We start from the raw sequence: 16,812 nt of genomic DNA, 5'->3' as shown, positions 1-16,812 counted from the left end.
ACCCAAGGTCCTAAAAAACTGAAGCATCATGTGGCAAAGGACAGAATCGTAGACTTTAAATCCAATTATAAAAATGGATGCATCGTGTCAAATATTTACGCACAACTCAAATCCTCTCACACATGCTCATTGTGAAATACTTGTGCTGTTTATACTATAAAATCGTTTGGACAGTGCAGTCAGCGTTTGTTTGCATGTTGACGACTCGTCAGTGCCTCATCATCGTATCTTCTGCGTTCCCACCTCAACTGGGCGCGGCTCAGGCGCTGGGTGGAGCTGCTTCCACGCCTCTCGTGCTTTTGTGCACACGTCCGCTGCTAGAAGCTGCAACGCGCTTCTCTGGTTCGGACAAGCAAGCCTTTCGATCGATCGATCGAGCACCGAGCAGGAGACGGACGATGCTTGCGGAGCCGCTGCGTTCGGCCATGACGGTCGGGAAAGTGGATGACACCTCGCTGGCTGTGCCGTCGGACGCCAGGCTGCACACGGGAGCGCACCGGGTGCTGGATCAAGTGCAGACCATCAAGAGGAGCAAGTCCAAACACGGAAAGAACGGCACTCCTACAAGTACGCCACAACTTTGATCGTATTATTCCTGCGCGTACGCTGCAGGAAAATCCGTCACAATTATTTTACAAGCATGTCTCTATAAAAGGAAGTAGTTAAATCCATTTTCCTCGCTTGGCCAAGTTTCTCCGGATATTATGACTTAAAAAATTATATGACAAATTTGCCCGCCTATTTATTGTATTGCAGTTTGGTTTGGACGTCAGTCATGGAAAATAGAAGCAAGAATATTTTAATGGTAATTTTGTGGTTAAAAAAAAAAAGCTTCAGAAATGAAAATAAAGAGGAGGGGATGCAATTTGGACCCCCACCCACAAAAAAATGATGTGGTGAGGCAGATCTAATGCTTTTTCACTAAATGCCAGAAGAAATTTTCCTAATTTAGGCTGTATCATAAATGCAACCGTACTATTGTCCTCAGTTGCCCTAATTCTGACACACCCACTCTAAAAGTACGTTGAATGCCAAAATGAGTACTTTCGTACCCTTGGATACTTCAAAGTAAATTTGGGGGCCTTGGAAATAGAAATACCAAAGAGTCCAATACGATAGAGCAAGAACGAGGCACTCCAACTGCGCCCTTTTTGTGACTGGGTGTGAATGTGACCTGTGGCTGCATCCACTCAACAATTTGATGATGTCCAACTTTCCCTGCCGGCCGGCCGGCCGGAGTGTTTTGCTTCCTCCAAGCAAGGGAATGCAGCCCTCCCTTGTGTGTGGCTTCCGACCCCTCACACTCAAGCTTTTTTCAGCTTGAGTGCTTACATGAAAAGAAAGAAGAAAGCCCAGAGAGAAAGTGTCTTTTGTGCACTTGAGAATCCGAGTAGAGAAGAGAAGCCCTCAGAAAGCTTCTACTCTTTCACATGTTGCGACACGTGATCACCAGTGCGAAATGTGGTGTGTAGTCGATAAGCCTCTCCTCAAATTATTGGAATATTTGGCACAGACAAATATTTGGCACGTCTCGAATTCGTTTTTTTTTTTTACGTTTAAAGTTCAACTTGGTTTTGTTATGTCATTAAGCATGTTTACAATCATTTACTAGCTAACACGCTACATGAGTGCAGAAAGAAAGAGAATCATAATTTCCAGTTAGCGCATGTTAGCACATCACGCTTTAGCCAGTCGAAGCTGTTTTATCGCTGTTCATCCCAAATTATGATAGCTAACAATCCGGAAAAGATATTATGGAAGAGTTATGACCATAGATTATGAATATAGGAACAACCAGGTGCACAAAATTGATTTTTAATGTGTCAAATATTCAAAGCGATGTGGACAAAGTCCCGCAGAAAAAGAGCCACATGCGGGCCCTAGCGCCACAGGTTGCAGACCCCATTGTTATTGTAGCCATCTTAGTGAAATCTCCTTAACAGCGTGGAAACTAAAAGGCGAGCCCATCATGATTCTTTAATGGTTGGTTTCGGTGCGATGATTAACACGTGTTCATGAATCATACGTGACGAACAAATGTACTTCAACATGTTTATGCAGGTGACATGATGTCATGTCTCTTTCACAGCCAAAAAAAAAAACATGAAATACAATCTTTTAACTGTTTTTTTTCAACTTGTTGATTGACTGACAAAGGTGGAAACTCCTTTTTTTTTTTTTTTTTTTAATCTTTCTGTTCATCCAGACATACGTGTTTGCCAATTGGCATTCTGCCCTGTTGTCGTGTCCCTGTGCTATTTATTTTTTATTTTTTTTTCCCCTTCAACCGCCCTCATCAGTGTCCTCTTTCTTTCTTTCCACAGGCCCTACTTTGCCCCCATTGTCACCACTGGACGAGTTTGGAACATTCCAGTTTTTGCCCAGCAAAGCCAATGGCACTTTCGGTCGTAGTGTCTCCACCAAGACGACAGCGTTCAACAAAGCGGTAATTGTTGCTCCTCTTTGCGGCATTTTGAGAAACCCAAACCCAAATATGCTGCAATGTTTTTAGATCATTATCTTCTTGTGCGATGTTTTCTTTAGTCATTTGTTTTGGAACATTTCCGTCTGTAATTAATCATTGATACATTCTTGCTCGGAAGTTTGGTCTTGGTCGGGAATGGTTGTTGGCAGTTTGCCAGCTCTGATGAGGATAATTGGGATAGAAAATGGAGGGATTGATAGCTGGATGGGATTTTTTTTGTGCTCCTTCTTGTGTGCATATCTCATTTGAAGAATATTATCATAATAATATTATTTCAGTTGTCATTCAATTTATTATTATCTTATGGAAAGAATTCTATTGATTTAGACTGGCATGCATTAAACAAGGCTGCGTTCAAAAGTCATTTTAGGTTAAACAAATGAACACTTGTTAAACGGTAAGTGACGTGACTGCCCATCGATTGGTCGAGCAAACACAGGGGGGCTTAAGCAAGCCAAAGTAATCATGCCCAAATATCCAAGTTTCGTTGCGTTACTGTAACGAACATCTACTTGAGCTGTTCCTTTTTTTTTTTTTTTTTAATGACATATAATGACTTAATTCACGTGTTTACACAATTAGCCTGCCTTTTGCATTTTTTTGGGAGCAGGCCAAGCTTGAACGAGCTAAAAGTAACACTCCCAGACAGTTGCAAATGTCCAACAGATTGCCAAGTGTTATTAGTTGGGCAATTGAATGCAGATCGTCAATTGAAAGGTGTGTCTGTTTAATAGGAACGCCTCCCAGTCTGTCTTAACTGTATCACAAGCAGGTGTCTGCCTCAGGCAACTGGCTTTGTCTTACACTAAAGTCAAAAAATACACGACTGTAGAAGAGCGTGAGGTCTAAGATCTTATACTTTATTATATAAAGGTTAGAAATAACATATATTTCATAAATGCATATATTTTTATTATTATTATTAACACAGTTACTTGTTACTAGCTGTGAAAACGATTTTAAAACCAGCATATAATTAAAATAAAATTTACTAAAACCCTAAACTAAAATCCCTACTATGCTAGTTTTCTGAAAAAAGAAAATCTTGCCAGAGTTTGCCTTTAGCACTTGATGTGCTTGAAAAAACATGGAATACCATCTTGGCATCAGTATGCCGAGATTTATTCACAATGAAAATGTAACTCTTTTTTTGTTTTTTTTTTGTTTTTCCCCAGTGTTCAGCAAAAAAAAAAAAAAAAAAGAAATATTTGATTGCACTTTTGAGAAGCTGACAACATTTTTAATCCTCTTATTCTACTTTGTATAACAAAATTATCTTCTATTGATTGTAGGCCCCAATAAATTAAAATTATATTTCTCTAAATAAAGTTGCAGTCCCATTTATTGTGATATTGCATTCTACATTTTATCATCTGCTTTGATTAATTATGTGACATTTTACCGGAAAATCGCCGCCAATCAGGCTGCATGGCAAGATACTGCCGCACAAAATAAAAAGATGATGTAACAGCAATTAAATGCCATCAAGTCGTTTTAATGACTCTGGGACTGTGAATTCAGGTTGTGCTGGTGCTGCACACAAAGCACTTGTGTGTTTTGCTGCAGGGAGTCTCCAGTTGCACATATTATCTTACCTGCCCATAGTCTGTGTGATTGTTCAGTTTTCTGCTGCCCTCCACATAAAAAGAAGATGAAAACAAAGGTCAAAGCACGCAGGAAAGAAAAAAAAAAAGCAATTTAAACGTAATCCAGCACATAAACCCATTTTTATGCTGCTGTTTCTCCAAATCAAATTGATTTTTTTTTTTTTCCCCTGTCTCTATTTTGCAGCAATATGCCCATAAGAGTCGAACTCTGTCCACAAAAAGCTTGGGAGCGAGACACCTTAGCACGTCTGGCGCATGGGAACAACAACTCAATGCTGCCAACTGGCCTCAAAATCCCGCCGGGATGAAACCCAGCCGCAGCGATCCCGCCTTGGCTCCTGCAAACAACAGGGTGATCACATCTGACGATGGCTGGCAAGATGCTGACATGTTTTCTTCATCGTTCGTAACGTTGGTTTGGTGTTTTGGTAGCGAGTCAAAGGGCAGACCACCCAAGTGAAGAGACTTAGCTCTTACTCCACCAGCAACGGCTTCCACACGGGTATGGGCCAACAACGATATTTGGAAGCTCCTCCCGATCAGTCGCACGCCATCAAAACGTCCAAGATTGTTCAGCAATCAGGGTAGGTTTGATTCTTGTCACCATCTCGTACACAAAAGATGTGTTTTAAAAAAACTAGAAACATTTTTTTTGTACGTCTACAGCCTCAACGGTTCGTCGGATTTGACCATCAAGGAAGCTGTGGAGTTCTTGTCTCACCCCGAGGAGAATTTCCAGCAGTGCGGCGCCACCATCATTCAGCAAACTACTTTTAAAGACGATCGTGCCAAACAAGAGGTCAGTCTGAGAACCACAAAAAAAAAATTCGATCGGATGTTAAGATGACCGAAGGAGTCGATGGCATATGAATGAACTTTGTGTTTCTCTATCAGGTTCTCCAGCTTGGAGGGATCCCCACTCTGGTGTCTCTGCTGCGCAGCCCAAATCCTGCTGTGAGCCTGGCCGCCGCTGGGGCCTTGAGGAACCTGGTCTTCAAGGACCACAAGAATAAGCAGCAGGTTCAACAATGCGGCGGTATCGCCAAAGCCCTGCAGTTACTCAAGGAGACGGAATGTAGCGAGACGCAGAAGCAGATCACAGGTGGCGCCTTTGAGCACGTGCAAAATATCATGACGGCAAACTTGAGTTTTTTTCATCTGTGACTTTGGTAGGCCTGCTTTGGAACTTGTCTTCTGCCGACGAGCTGAAGGGAGAACTCATAGCCACGGCGCTGCCCGCCTTGACCGAGAACGTGGTGGTGCCGTTCACACGCTGGTCGGACGACAGCGCCTCCAACAACATCCATCCTGAAGTCTTCTACAACACCACGGGGTGCCTGCGGTGAGAGTCTATATTATTGAAAGCCTATTAAGTACCTTTATGTATTCTAGATAGTGCATTAGAAATAAAAATTATTATTATTATATAATTTTTATAATAATAATTCTTTTTATTTTTATTATTTTATATTTATTTTATATGTATTATATTTATTTTATATGTATTATTATTATTATAATACAGCCTAAGGTTCATGTACTAGTATGCTCTTTGTCCTGTGATTTTTTTAAAATTTATTTTATTTTTTTACTTCTAGCGTCCCAGTAATACACAATTTTACAATTTACCTTTAAAAATGCTGTGTTCAAAACAACCCAACCCAAAAGTTCCACTAGTAGCATGCACTGTTTTGGTTCATTGTTTGTTTTGTATGCTCCCCATCCTAATATTTGCTTTTGAAATGTTTGCAGCAACCTGAGCTGCGCTAAGCTGCGGGAGAGGACGGCCATGAGAGACTGCCGCGGACTTATCGATTCGCTCATGAGCTACCTTCAGTCCTGTGTGGCTGACAACAACCCTGACGACAAGGTAGGCCCGGTTCGTTCAAATGACTCCTCAGTGGTCAGACGAGTCGGATTCGAACGGCATTCCATCAGATATGTGTCGTAAAATCAATTTTCGAAAGTTCACGATCATGTTACAAGTGCTCTCACGGTTTACATAATTCATGCTTCCAATCATTTGCACGCTCACGTGGCTTCCTTAAAAAATGGGTTGTACTGGCTTTTCCTGTCAATCTAGCCTTTGGCAACAGTACACAGTCACGAGTGTTCAGCCTCTGTGTTTTTTGCAAATGGATACACTCGACCTCCAAAAGGAAAGGTCGTTGCCCGAATGCGTAGTCTATCATCCAAAAAGTGAAACGTCTAATTTCATTGATGGATTGACTCTCTGTGTCCTTGATGTAGTCTGTGGAGAACTGCGCATGCATCCTCCATAATTTGACCTACCAGCTGGAAAGCGAGTCCCCCAAGTGCTTTGCCGACTTCATCCCTTCGACGGAGAGCCAATCCGGCAGGAAAAGCCCCACGGTCGGATGCTTCAGCCCAAAGAGCGGCAAGGTTCAAAAGGAGGTACATAAATACGAGGGAAAAAACCTCGAGCTTCCCCGTGGACCATCTTGTCCAAGGTGACCCGGTTGTCCTCCTTTTCTCGTCAGTTTTCGTTCGAAAACATTCGAGGAATGCTGGATGACATTGACCCGAAAGGTGCCAAGTGGTTGTGCCATCCCAAAGCTATGCAGACCTACTTGTCTCTGCTCAGCTCGTCAAAGAAGGACGCCACCTTGGAGGCCTGCTGTGGTGCGCTGCAGAACTTGACTGCCAGCAAACATCTTGTAAGTCCATGGCATTGAATATGAAAAGTCTGCACACCCCTGTTCAGATGTTGCGATATAAAACTGACTTTTAATGTGACCTTTGTCATGTACAACTGAATCGATTTTTTTTTTTTTTTTTTTTTTTTTTTTTTGTAAAATACTGCTGAAATGATGCGTTTGCAAAAATGTACACACCCTCTCTTAACTTGTGTTCAGAATGAATCGGTTTCATTCAAAATGGAAGTCAGTGCACACACCTGCCACAATTCAACTCAGGAATTGTTTCTGTTCCAGGGTTCAGGTGCCATGAGTCAGATCCTGGTCCAGAAGTGTGGGGCTCTGATGCATATTATCCCTCTGTTGAGGTCACCTAAGCCCAGCCTGCAGAAGGCCGCTGTGTCCCTGCTAGGCAACATTGGTCGAACCAGCGGCTTGCAGACCACCATGGGTGAGAATTCTCTGGTCCTCAGCTTTCCAGGCAGCAGCGCTGAGTGTCTCCTGTGTCTTCTGCAGCAAAGCAAGTTTTGCCGGAGCTCACCGGGCTTCTCTCTGCTGGCCCCCAAGAACTGGGCAACAACGACGAAAGCTTGGCGACAGTTTGCAACACTGTCCGTAATCTGATGATGGTGGACACGGAGGTCAACAAGAAGTTTATCGATGGGGATTTGGTGTCATCGGTGGCCGAGCTCAGTGGGAATAGGTGAGTTTGAAAGTGGGTCAAAGGTCAATTAACACACAAAGCGATGTGGCTGATTAAAGTGAACAATGTGATTTTTATTTTACGGTCATAAACTTTGAATGCCATTAAAATAATACAAACAGGCGAGTAATAAAGGAGAATGTGGATATTCAACATTCGTTCACAGTAATTGTGCATTTTGGTGACAGAGTCTCTCCACACTTCACTTTTTTAGCTATACATACAAATGACATAAATGTAAAATGTAATGGTATAATCTGGCTAGCTGAATCTGGCTTTATAACCGGAGCCAGAATTTTTGTAACTAAAGCTCATGTGGTGTGACATTTTACGACATTTTACTCTGGTTGTTAAATTTATGATGTTGCGACGCTATTCGTGTCATTCAAATTTCAAATGGCAGTAAAACTAGTTGCTACTCATGAAAACAATTCAGTCGCTTTGGGCCATGTTGTACATTTCGTAGACTGCATTTAGAAAATGACGCTGTGGTTAAAATAAGTATTCATTTTAAAGAATGTTTTTTTTCTTCCAGGTCTTTACCCAAAGCCAGCAAAGCAGCCTCCGTGCTCCTCTATCACTTTTGGAATGACAAGAACTTACAAAACATTTTGAAAAAGGTAAATAGCAACAACAGTGCAACACAATTAACTCTTTTGGTCCACAACCGAGCAGACACAACACACACACACACACACGACGGGGCCAGCGATTTGTATTGTTTTGTTATTAGTCAAGCTGCACATTCACTTTCTCTGTGGAGCCCCACCCAAGTCGTTGCGTGAATACAGAAACAAACTCTTTGGAATCCCGGCAGACTGGTTCGCAGCACTCGCTGTCAATCATGGGAGGAGTAATGGAGGGAAAATGAACTATTATAAAAAAGGTCAGGACGCCGACGTTCTGAAACGTAGTTGTCACGAAGACTAGCACAGTTGGCTACTTTGCATACAGAAGTGTGACATTGAATGGGTCTCAATTAAATAAGGCAAAATATAGCAATGTAATATTGTGGTTCATCATTTAAAATTGTGTAAATTAATAGATTTATATTGAAATACATTAAACATGTTTCAGTTTTCTTGATTTTTGGGGACATGGCTAAAACAGCACCCAGTAATTCACTTGGATATCCAGAATTTGTCATCCCGCCCGCGAATGATGGGCAAATGAAGCTTCAAGATGATTCATGAACCCGTTTATTTAGACCTCTAGATGGCACTCTCTAAAAGCCCACCAACTTGCCATTTCTTAAAACCCTCACTTTAACCCAACATTGCCATCTAGAGGAGACAAAGAATACAACAACTGGTTCATGAAGCTTCATTTTGCCATCACTACCTCCCGCCGCATAATGGTTAAGCTACCGTAATGTATTGAAACGTAAAGTGCTCAGATGTTTGTCATGTGGTGTGAGCCACAGGTTGAATAACATTGGCACTAACCCTGTTAGCCTCACAAGCTAGCTGGTGGCTAGCACTTTGTGTCGTGATCATCTTGGTTGGATATATTCCAGCCACCGGATTTTAACAGCTATATTTTCACCGCAAAATAAATAGAATTGAAAGTTGAGCTTGGCGTGTTTTCAGCGTCCGACAGCCGAGAGAATATTTAGATTTTGAAGTTTCGATTTGTCGATTGTTTTACTCGTTCAAATGTGGCTACCTGTGTTGATATTTTTGTTTTCACTTGTTGTATAAGTACCTTTGTGGTTGAACTGTTTTTAATTTTGAACTCTTTGATCCACAGCTAGGAATGAGCAAGTCATTATTCGTCAACGACTACACCACGGCGGCGTACAGGTCGGTGCAGATTATCGAGTGATGGAAACCGGGGAGCGACGCCACGTTTGCCCATAGGTATACTTTTGGAATGCTTATGTGTTCACAGCAATAGGCTTTTTTTCTTTTTGTCTCCACCTCTTTTCAATGCATGTTTTTGTGTGCTTCTAGATGGAAATCAGAATGTTAAAACAATGTTGAGGCCACACCCTTGTGACACGCAGGGTAAAATTACCGGCGTGTTGAAAGAGCTTTAGCGACTATAAATCGCATCATTGCTGAGCATATTATGTTTGGAAAAAGAAAAAAAAAAAAAAAAAGCTTTGAAAGTCATCATTAATTTTGCGGTGTTGTTATTTAATTTAGACTGGTTTGCATCTGTTCATACGAGTGGGCAAGTGTGTTTTTGGCTTGGTTAACTTGAGTGTGATTTTGTTATGGCTTCAGTTGAGTAGTTAATGTGTAGAGAAAATGCTAAAATATATAATTTACAATCACATCTCTCGAGGACTCAGAAGACGATGATGAATGTGAATGAAAGAAAAAGGAGAATATATATGTCTTGTTAATTTAATCTCTTTCTCAACAACAATTTTTAACTTTGCTAAACGTTGAGTTACGGGGAAAATTGTTTTAGCTTACTAAAATGATATTACAGGAGAAACCGATCTCATATAAAACAGTTAGCGTAGCCTAGCTTAGTTTCAGTTAGCATTAAATCAAGAGGTGACATTCTGATCACCTCAAATGAGCACTATTTTAACACATTCTTAATCATTGGTACATTTTGAAACATTAAACTATGTTATACTGTGGAAACGTTACACGGTTACAGTGCGTATTTAAAATCGCTACTGGCAACTCATTAAACTCACCGCGACAGTATATATAATTAACTTTGAATGTTCCTTTTCTGTTCATGTCACAAACAGGCAAATTAATTGATTTATATTTCATGTTACACGTTGCTTTTTTAACATTATTGTCTGTTTTCTGAATAAAATGAGGAACTCAAAAATCCAAATCGGTATTTGGTAATTCTTTGTATTGTGTCCAATGGAGGGGGATTCATGTAAACAAAATGAAGATGGCTGAGAATTTTTCTGTAGTTTTAATTGAACTATTTTGACATTTGAATACACTAACACCGTTAAAATTTTAGTGGAAATGTTTAAGAGGCATATAATTACTAGGCGCACCAAACCTGCAATAAATGTATGCAAACCATCAAATCTCTTACTACAAGAAAAATGCTAGCAAGCAGCTCGAAAATATTTGCGGAATGTTTTTTTATTTACATACAGTATTTCCTCCTAATTTTATCTTCCTATCTCAAGTTGTCTGTTTGTTTTTCTGTTTCTGGTTCTTGTTAGTCATTGATGTAACCCTGCCTGTTTATTTAATAGTGTGACAACACTGTTTAAAAAAAAAAAAAAAGTCAACTCAAACATTTAAGGCAACAAACTGATAAATAAGTTGAGTGAACTCAAACTTTCAAGGGAACAAACTGATCAAATTTTAAATTGGGCCATTCAAAATATTTTTTCAGTTTTGCTAATGTGAAAATTGTCCTTCCTGCATTTTCAACAAAGAAATAGGAGTTTACCAAACTAACTTAAGTAAAACCAACTCAGCACAATTGACTTGTTTTGTTGCGCTAACTAACATTTCTGCTATAAATCCAAAAGTAGTCTGATTACTTTTGTCGAAAGCAGCCACTTGATGGATATGTTCAAATAGTCACTGCAGAAGCAAGAGCTTCATCATTTTCTATACCTTCTAGTTTGTCTCAGTCCCATCATGTCCGCCGAGCATCTGAAAAGTCCCAGTCAAGTCGGAGCCTGTCTCTTTTAAGGAAGCTGTATCAACTTTTGTTTTACTTCAGGCTTCTTGGGCCTTTTCATTCTTACACGGCTGTATCAAGAGGTGTCCAGTCTGACTGTCTTCACAAAGTCAAGAAAAAAAGCGCTTTGGCCAAACGAAACGTCTTTATTTAACATCCATAAATCCAGTAAATAGTGATTGAGCCTGTTTTTCTGGAAAGAGTTGGCAGTGCCGTTTGCTTTGCTGCAAGATTGCTTCCAACTTATCACTTGATCTATTTCCTCAGCCCTCTCTTGGTCCTCTTGGACCTGAGGAGAGAACAGAGTGTATTAGCAAACGGCCATTGTTGCTGGAGTTCTCATCCAAAAATAACACGTCAGGCTGTGTGAAACATTCTGTGCTGGAGGTGTGGACTCTTGACAGATGCGCCACACCCAAGCGAGCAGCCAGCTCGGCCAGTTACAATAAAAGTGGCAGGAACGCTTTTAATCGCCGCTTCCCATTACTCCCTTTTTTAGTCATATTGCCGCGTCGTCAAAAGTGGGGGTTTTCTTTTGAAAATTTTCTTTTGAAATGTGAGGTTATGGGTTATGACTAAAAAGGACATTCGAGGAATGCTTGCTGTTTCACTCGATGGGTCATAAAAAGTACGATTTGAATGTTACTTCTAAAGAAAGATGAAACAATGATGGCTGCAGGCAGGATTTGTATGAAATGAAAGTTTGGAGGGCGGTTGTACGTTTTTTGGTGGTCACTGACGCGGTTCCGTAGTACATTGATCTGCAAGAAAGAAAAAAAATCCAAGTGTGAGGGCTGCAATGTACATTTGCATTATAGACTGACATCAACAGTGGATTGAAAAAGTCTACACACCCCTGATTCAACACCAACGTTTTCCCGATACAAAGAACCCAAAACCAAGCTCAAGCATTTAAAAAAAAATTCTACCATTCTTGTTTAACGTGAATTTTTCAAAATTTTTGAGAGTGTCGTTATGTCGTAACCCAAGTGCGCACATCTAATTGAATCGACCAATCACATTCAATCTCGTGAAAAGAAAGTCAGCACGCCTGCCGCCATTTAAAGTGCCTCGGATGAACTCCAAATGTTCTCAGTCTATTGCCACTTCTCATTGGATTGGGCGGGTGCCCTCATGCGGGTGCTGCATGGTTAACTAGGTCAACACAAACACACGCTGACACACACACCTCGTATTTTTTGCTAGTGATCTGGTATTGCAGCTCAAACTTCTCAGCTTCCAGCTCTTTCATCCACTCCCACAGCTCCTTAGCTTTCGTTCTGGGAGTCATCCAAAAAAAACAAAAAGCCGTTTTGTACCTTTTGAGAATCGCCCACGTGAAAATAGCGCAATCACTTTTTGCCCCCCCCACACACACTTGAGTTGCTCCTGATTCGAATTCTCAATATCCAGAGACTTGCGTCTATCGTTTAGGATCTTCTTTTTCTTCTCTCTCTCCGTCTGCTTCTTGCCGCTGCGCTTCTCCGTCTGCGGGAAGTTTGGTGCATATGAATTATTATTTATGAATAATCCAGAGTCACCACTTGTCTCACCAGTTTCTGCATGTAGCCTCCAAAGTGCAGACTGGTCAGGGTTTTCTTCTTCTTGGCATCCTCCTCGGCTCTTTTCTTGGCCTCTTCCTCTTCTTTGCGAGTGCGCTCGTCCTGAGCGCCCACGTATGAATATGATCGGACCTCATTCCGGTTGACTTGTTCTCGGCCGGTTGTCATACTCTACCTCCAAACGTTTCTGTCGCTCCTTCTCTCGCTCGCTTCGGATTCGTTGCTGCTCGGCTCGCTCGGAGCGGCGCTTCTCCTGCGCACCGACAATCCGCTCTTGAGTTTTATTTCCAACGCATTTGATCTGTGTCCGTTTAGGGCACTCACTATCCTCTCCTTAAGATGAATGATGTCTTCTTCTTCCTTCTTTCTGCTCTCAAAATGAACCTCAATCAAAGTTTGAAGCTCCATCAGGTCCTTCTCCATCCGTTTGCGATGTATGTCCTTTAGAAGGGAACACAATTTAGCCTCACCTTTGTTTTATTAGTCTCGTATAAGGGGAGCAATGCTTATAAAAAAGTTTTATGAATGTAAAGTTATATAAATATGATTTCCCTTCTTTGAAAATGGGTATGCCGCTGACTATCATGCTAGCTGGTGAGCTGTTCAACTGTCCGGGTGTATTTAAAGTTGCATAATAAACCCTCCAGCAGAAACATATGCTGGCATAACTCACGTCAAAATCAACCTTCTCGCCATCTGGAATCTTGGGCGGGATGAGATTAGGCATCATAAATGGCCTACAGAGTAAGACAGGAGAAGAAAGTTCAGGGGGGAAAAAAATTCAACTTTGTAGATCCTTCCAAAAGTTGTATTGTATCATCAAATGTTCACAGATGGCTGGTGCTTACTTGAACTTTGGCTTGCTTTCTTCTTTGGTGAGAAGCAACCAGCATGTAAGAAGAGGAGAGAGCGAGTCAAGACTACGCACGCTCATTTGCATCCAAGCCAACAAGTTGAGACAATGAACTATGTGTGACTCGGCCAAAATGGCTTTCCCAGAAAGTTCATCGAAGAGGCAAACATTTTTGTCGCTTTTACCTTCTTCTTCGTCTGCTTCCCCATCGCCGTCTGGAACCAAAGCACAATGTGCGTCAAAACAAAATGGCAAACGAGTGAGTAACAATTTCTGTCTGGGTTGACTTTGCTCACATGACAGGAAGTCAACAAAGATTTGAGGAGAAACGCCTTAAATGAAGACTTCTGTTTGTCACACTAATAGGGGAAATCTGAAAAGGCATTTTTCAGTGGGTGCGGCTGCGTTAGAGTGCCTCGTTGTCAGCCCTGAGTGCACGCACGTCATGCAGAATAAACGGGGAGGGGGCGACAAAATAAATCCAGCTTGATAGCCAATGGGCGGGCCGATGCGTCAGGCTGCCGTGACTACTTTAGAGCGCCTCGTTGTCATGTGTGGAAGATGCACGTGATGACCCAGTGGGATTAATCATCATCATCATTAAAGCCAGCCATTAAGACTTTAAGCAGATGTGTCGACATAAGAAAAATGCTTGACGAAGTGGCAGCCATTTCTATTTGTGGTATTTGATTGACAGTTGACAGTTGAGTGGGGTGTGACTTTAGCTTGCTCAGCGGACACACCCACCAAATTTGAGTATGGAGAGAATTTTTGATTATTTTATATACTTGGATTTTTTTTTGGTGAAAGTCGTGAATGAATCTTTTTTTTGCTATTTGTCAAGATTACAACGAAAAATATTTTCATTTTACAGGAAAATTTAATTTCAGTTAGTAAAAAAAACAAAGGTGTTGTCTGTTTTTGTGTTGAAACACTTCTCAGTGGTATGATAGAAAGTCAGCAGATTCTGATGATGAATTGTGACTAATGTCCAGCCTCAGGGTTGGAAGGTTTGTGTGACAAGGTGTCAACGAACACTTGCTGTTCATCAAGTAGCTGCAGTCCCTCACATACCAAAATGACATCTGACTCAGATAAGTGATGACTTTCTCAGAAGTGTCCGCTCCACAAAAACAGACGATCCATTTGTCTCATTACTTTCTTGTAGGCGTCCGCATTCATTCTGCACTTGATCTTTCTCCTGTCATACCTTCTTCTTCAGCGGCCTCCTCCTCCTCCTCCTGCCCTTCTTCAGCGGCTTTGTCTGTTAGTAAGACAAAATATGTCACAAGTGAGTGAGAATCTTGGCAGTCATGGAGTTGCTAGAATAGAACCTGTAGAACTTCACTGGACATCTGCACAAGCCAAAGCTACTGATATCTTGTTGGCTACAAGGAATCAGGGCTAAAATTGTATTTATTTTTTTATTTCAAATATTTTATCTTTTATTTTTTATTTTTTACTTTTTTTATTTAATTATTGAGGCAGAGCAGTTTCGCACAGGCGTAGCCTAGCATAAATCATTTCCAGTTCCGTTGCTCTTTAGTGAATTCCGACAAATGTCTGATTTGCTTGCCAATTTGTTGTTCAAAATTGGATGTTCTTTGGTTTAACCAGACATCTGTGAAAAGTGGATTCAATCATGCAAGCACTTCATTTCAGTTAACCGCGCTAGCATATGTCAATCCTGGTTTAGCTTAGCAATTAGCATGACTTCTTCCTTAGACAAACTAAAACTTGTCAAAATGTAGCTTATTTGCTACCACACAGGGAAGAATTACTTATTTCCAAGCAACTTCAAAACGCATTTAGCCTAAGTAGCAGCCATTGCTAGCTAGCTGGCGCATCGTAGTTAGCACTCAAGCATTTTTACCATTTTAAAGAGCCGCAAAATACTACTGCCTCACAATCTGGGATGCAAAACAGTTTATTTCAAGACATCGATGAATATGATTTTGCACGGCATGGATTGAACTCGTCAGTGAACTTTCACCCTTACAATTTAGGGTTGTTTTGAAAACCAAACCCAAAAAAAAAGGGTTGTTTTTGACCCAGCAGTTTTTTTTGAGTGTGGGCTCTAGTGCAGGAATGTTGATGTATTTCTCTATTGAGCTCAGAAGAGAACAAAAAGTTCATCCTAACACAAGATCAGAAAGTGATAACAATGAGCTACCCACCTTTGGTATTTCAAGTATTTAACGCTCAAAGCAAGTGACGCGTTTGTCCAAATTGAATCATATTTCTGCTCGCATGTTTAAGAAGCCTCCTTATCACGTTGTACTCATTTAGGATCTTCCACCGAAATGCACAAATCACACGCCGTACCTTCCTCCTCCTCCACCTCCTCTTCTGCCTGGTCCTCCTCTACCTCCTCTTCCTCCTCTGGAAAAACAAGAAGTTGATGTGACGTGACAGAATCCCCCCCAAATGTACCAACTGCAATTTTGGCCTCTCAAAGGATGTTTGACATGAAATGGAGGTCACCTTAGAAAAGGTCGCCAGCCAACCACACGGCGCATAACAATAAAATGGAAACAACTTTGAATGGAAACAAGTTTGCACATCCACAGTGGTGTCATGTTACCGTATCAGGCCGCCGTGTTTTGGTTGAACAAAGCATCTTTTGTTTTGCCAGCACATGGCATCTTTTCTTACCTTCCACCTCCCTGTGAAAATCAAACACATTCATCAAAATTATGACACAGATCCAGATGAATGCACGGACGCTACTTACTCTTCATACTCCTCCACTACCTCCTCGTTATCCGACATGACCAGCGGTGACCTTGAACACACACCCCCTCCAGAAATCCGTCATTTAGTCATAATTTAAAGTGCAACTTCAGCATCTTTTTGCGAGCAATTTCTTGTGTTTTCTTTTGGTGTCCATGTGTGAAGCAAACCTGTGATGGAGCAGAACAAAGATCCTGGGAAGGGTAACCTCAGGACCAGCAGGAAAAACAAGCAAAGTGGAAGGCTGAAAGGCTGCACCAGCTTTTGTTGCGTTATTAATAACTTTTAAGATAGCTGCCGCTTTGCGTTATCGGCAAAACCAAATAAGGGAGCGTGTCAATGCAAACACACACATGGCAACCATCTGCTGACAAAACACAGAGTTCTAATCTGCAGAGATAAGAGGTTAGCTTATGTCTAAATTAGACAATTTAATTGCGGAGGCTTTTAAGAGTTGGAAAGCATTTGTCGTTTTATCCCAAGCAGGGTTTTTCCTATCAAATGAGAAAATATGTCCTAATGGTAACATACTTTTTTCTGTTTATAAAAATGACTGCTGTATACTGGAATTTGTTTAAATATTTTATT

The 16,812-nt window shown here is 41.2% G+C and overlaps 2 protein-coding genes across 2 annotated transcripts; one reads left to right on the top strand and one right to left on the bottom strand.

Moving 5' to 3' along the window:
• Positions 1-273: 273 nt before the first annotated feature.
• LOC125989139 (plakophilin-1) lies at positions 274-10,257 on the top strand. Its single transcript, XM_049755184.2, has 15 exons — positions 274-567; positions 2,325-2,446; positions 4,277-4,444; positions 4,525-4,676; positions 4,759-4,891; positions 4,987-5,194; positions 5,266-5,434; positions 5,845-5,962; positions 6,343-6,507; positions 6,594-6,770; positions 7,047-7,200; positions 7,266-7,452; positions 7,988-8,072; positions 9,202-9,311; positions 9,405-10,257. The coding sequence occupies exons 1-14, from the start codon at positions 399-401 to the stop codon at positions 9,274-9,276; spliced, it is 2,082 nt and encodes a 693-aa protein (XP_049611141.1). The 5' UTR covers positions 274-398; the 3' UTR covers positions 9,277-9,311; positions 9,405-10,257.
• tnnt2a (troponin T type 2a (cardiac)) lies at positions 9,526-16,476 on the bottom strand. Its single transcript, XM_068649890.1, has 14 exons — positions 16,226-16,476; positions 16,147-16,157; positions 15,817-15,873; positions 14,681-14,749; positions 13,677-13,706; positions 13,487-13,508; positions 13,312-13,375; positions 12,963-13,079; positions 12,814-12,891; positions 12,630-12,740; positions 12,455-12,564; positions 12,266-12,356; positions 11,797-11,837; positions 9,526-11,365 (listed from the first exon to the last, which is right to left on the bottom strand). The coding sequence occupies exons 1-14, from the start codon at positions 16,261-16,263 to the stop codon at positions 11,332-11,334; spliced, it is 873 nt and encodes a 290-aa protein (XP_068505991.1). The 5' UTR covers positions 16,264-16,476; the 3' UTR covers positions 9,526-11,331.
• Positions 16,477-16,812: the final 336 nt, after the last annotated feature.

The sequence above is a fragment of the Syngnathus scovelli genome, chromosome 2, assembly GCF_024217435.2.
Source record: "Syngnathus scovelli strain Florida chromosome 2, RoL_Ssco_1.2, whole genome shotgun sequence".
NCBI lineage: Eukaryota > Metazoa > Chordata > Actinopteri > Syngnathiformes > Syngnathidae > Syngnathus > Syngnathus scovelli.
Note: the sequence above shows the minus strand (reverse complement) of the source record. Positions and strands in the feature narration are given on the sequence as shown.